Raw genomic sequence first — 2,243 nt, 5'->3', positions numbered from 1 at the left:
CGGCACAGCCCTTACCGCGGAAGCTGGGATGATGGTGGCCGTGGTGTCCCAGGTGCCACTTGCCTGTGTGGAAGCCACAGAACGTCGTTTCAGAGTTAACACGGCTATGGCCACTGCCGGCCGACCCCCGCGAGGTGCCTGCTGCGCTGGGGGCTTTCAGCTAACAACAAGGCCCTGTTTGTGCTGGCTGCGTTTCCAGAGGGCTTTTTTTTTTTCAGAACCTCAGAAAAAATGCATAAGGTATCTCATGCCTCTGCAAACTGATGGCTTAAAAGGCTCTTTCATGCACTTGTGTTCAGAGGACATGACTTTGTAACCCCTCCCAAGCAACCCGCTCCCTCCTCTGAGCTCCGGCACGCGCCTGCTCCCACCGAACGCGCCGATCTAAGAGGGAGAACGGCAGAAACTATGGCGAAAGGAGAAACCAAGGGATTTTCTGCCAGGGCAGCGTGCACAAGCAACGGGAGCTGCAGGTGCCAAGGGTTCGCTCCCAGCTGGGGCTGGGGGGACCCAGGGTGACAGGAGGGTGCCCAAAGCCACGGCGCCAGCAGCTCCGACCATGATGACGCGGCACTGCCGGCCTCAGCGGCACCACACCAGCGTGGGACGCAGGACGGCAGAGCCGCGGTGCACCATCACGCTCACGAAGGAAAACCCGGCACATTCCTTGTGAGGAGGAGCACTTGGAGTTTAGATGGAGAACTGGGACAGGTCCGAATTTTAGGCAATATGGTTTTCTTTGAAAACAAAGATTTTTCAGCTTGGGATTGCAAAATCCAAGGGGGATGTGCAAAATCTCTCCCACGTGATCCTTTGGACTTTCCCTTAATTGCCAGTGTTTCACCTTCCTACCTGCTGCACCTCCTCTCCAAGGGATGGGCATGGGCACCTTCGTGCCCCCTCCCCCCGCCATCTCCCCCATCCAGACGCCCCCTCGGAGGGCAGGCATTACCTATAGCCCCTGTCCTGTACCCAGCCCCCCGCAGGACCTCAGACAGGGTGGTCTCGTTGAGGGGGAGGCCGCCGACCGACGTGACGGCGAAGTTGTGGGTCACCCCGTTGCGTGCGCCGAGGCGCCCCGTGAGCAGCGAGGCACGGGATGGGGAGCAAGTGGATGCAGCCGAGTGGAAATCCACAAACCTACAAAACGGAAGGACCCTTTGCTCGCAAGACCCTGTGTGGTCTAACGCTACCCCATCCCTCCCTGCCCCCTTGCATGCGTCCCCTTCTGCCCGAGGGGCTGGAGCGGGTCACGGGTCCCAGAGGGGATGGATGGAGCTGCACCCCGAGGCGCCGGGCTCTGGCTGCCCTCCTCGTGCACTCATCCCACAAAACCCACGGCGGCCTCCCCCCTCCCCCCGCCGGTCCCATGGGAGCAAATTCCCCTTTGACAGGGTAACCAGGGATGCTTGGAGAGGGCTGGGGAAGGGAGTCAGACGTTACCTTGTGCCTTCAGCAGCCAACTCATCCAGATGTGGGGTCTCCTTCGTCTCTGCCCAGTTGGCCCCCAGGTCCCCCCAGCCCACATCATCTGCCAGGATGACGATGAAGTTGGGCCGCCCGAATGTTGCCTAGCAAATTCCCCTTTGACAGGGTAACCAGGGATGCTTGGAGAGGGCTGGGGAAGGGAGTCAGACGTTACCTTGTGCCTTCAGCAGCCAACTCATCCAGATGTGGGGTCTCCTTCGTCTCTGCCCAGTTGGCCCCCAGGTCCCCCCAGCCCACATCATCTGCCAGGATGACGATGAAGTTGGGCCGCCCGAATGTTGCCTGGGGAGCTGTCAGCCCTGTCAGTGGCAAGCAGCACCATCCGCGGGGAGGGGGTCCCCATGGTGCCACATGTCCCCTCCCACCCATGCCGGGGCGCTGGCGGCTTCATCTTCCCCAGAGCCCCTCCGCTGCGTCCCTGCGGATGCAGCTGAGCTCCCACAGGCGCTCACAGGGATGCAAAGATCCCTCCTTAGCTGCTCCCGTGGAGCTGGGCCAGGAGGTCCTGGTTGGCTCCCTTGGCTACCGACTGAGCTGCTCTGCCTGCTCTGTCTCTCACACCCAGGCACAGCTGATATTCCTGAAATCGGTGCCAGCAAAGGTGTTATTCTTAGAAGTCAAAAACACCCTTTGAAGTCGCTGTCACCCTATTTTTAACTCTCCTTCCTTCCTGGTAAATATCCAATTAGACCCCGAACCAAGGCAGTATTTTTCCCTGCAGAAGCGTGCGCGGTCTGCGGCAGCGGCCACTCCTC

General features: G+C 60.3%; 1 protein-coding gene across 1 annotated transcript in view; it reads right to left on the bottom strand.

Annotated features, from left to right (window-relative positions):
• LOC104508626 (arylsulfatase G-like) overlaps positions 1–1,831 on the bottom strand; it is a gene marked incomplete at its 3' end in the record, with an annotated part of 2,463 nt that extends 632 nt beyond the window's left edge. The window contains 4 exon segments of the mRNA XM_010150315.1: positions 16–63; positions 953–1,140; positions 1,643–1,798; positions 1,800–1,831. Of these exon segments, the coding sequence (XP_010148617.1) occupies positions 16–63; positions 953–1,140; positions 1,643–1,798; positions 1,800–1,831 (424 nt within the window).
• Positions 1,832–2,243: the final 412 nt, after the last annotated feature.

The sequence above is a fragment of the Eurypyga helias genome, unplaced genomic scaffold, assembly GCF_000690775.1.
Source record: "Eurypyga helias isolate BGI_N326 unplaced genomic scaffold, ASM69077v1 scaffold34014, whole genome shotgun sequence".
Lineage (NCBI taxonomy): Eukaryota > Metazoa > Chordata > Aves > Eurypygiformes > Eurypygidae > Eurypyga > Eurypyga helias.
Note: the sequence above shows the minus strand (reverse complement) of the source record. Positions and strands in the feature narration are given on the sequence as shown.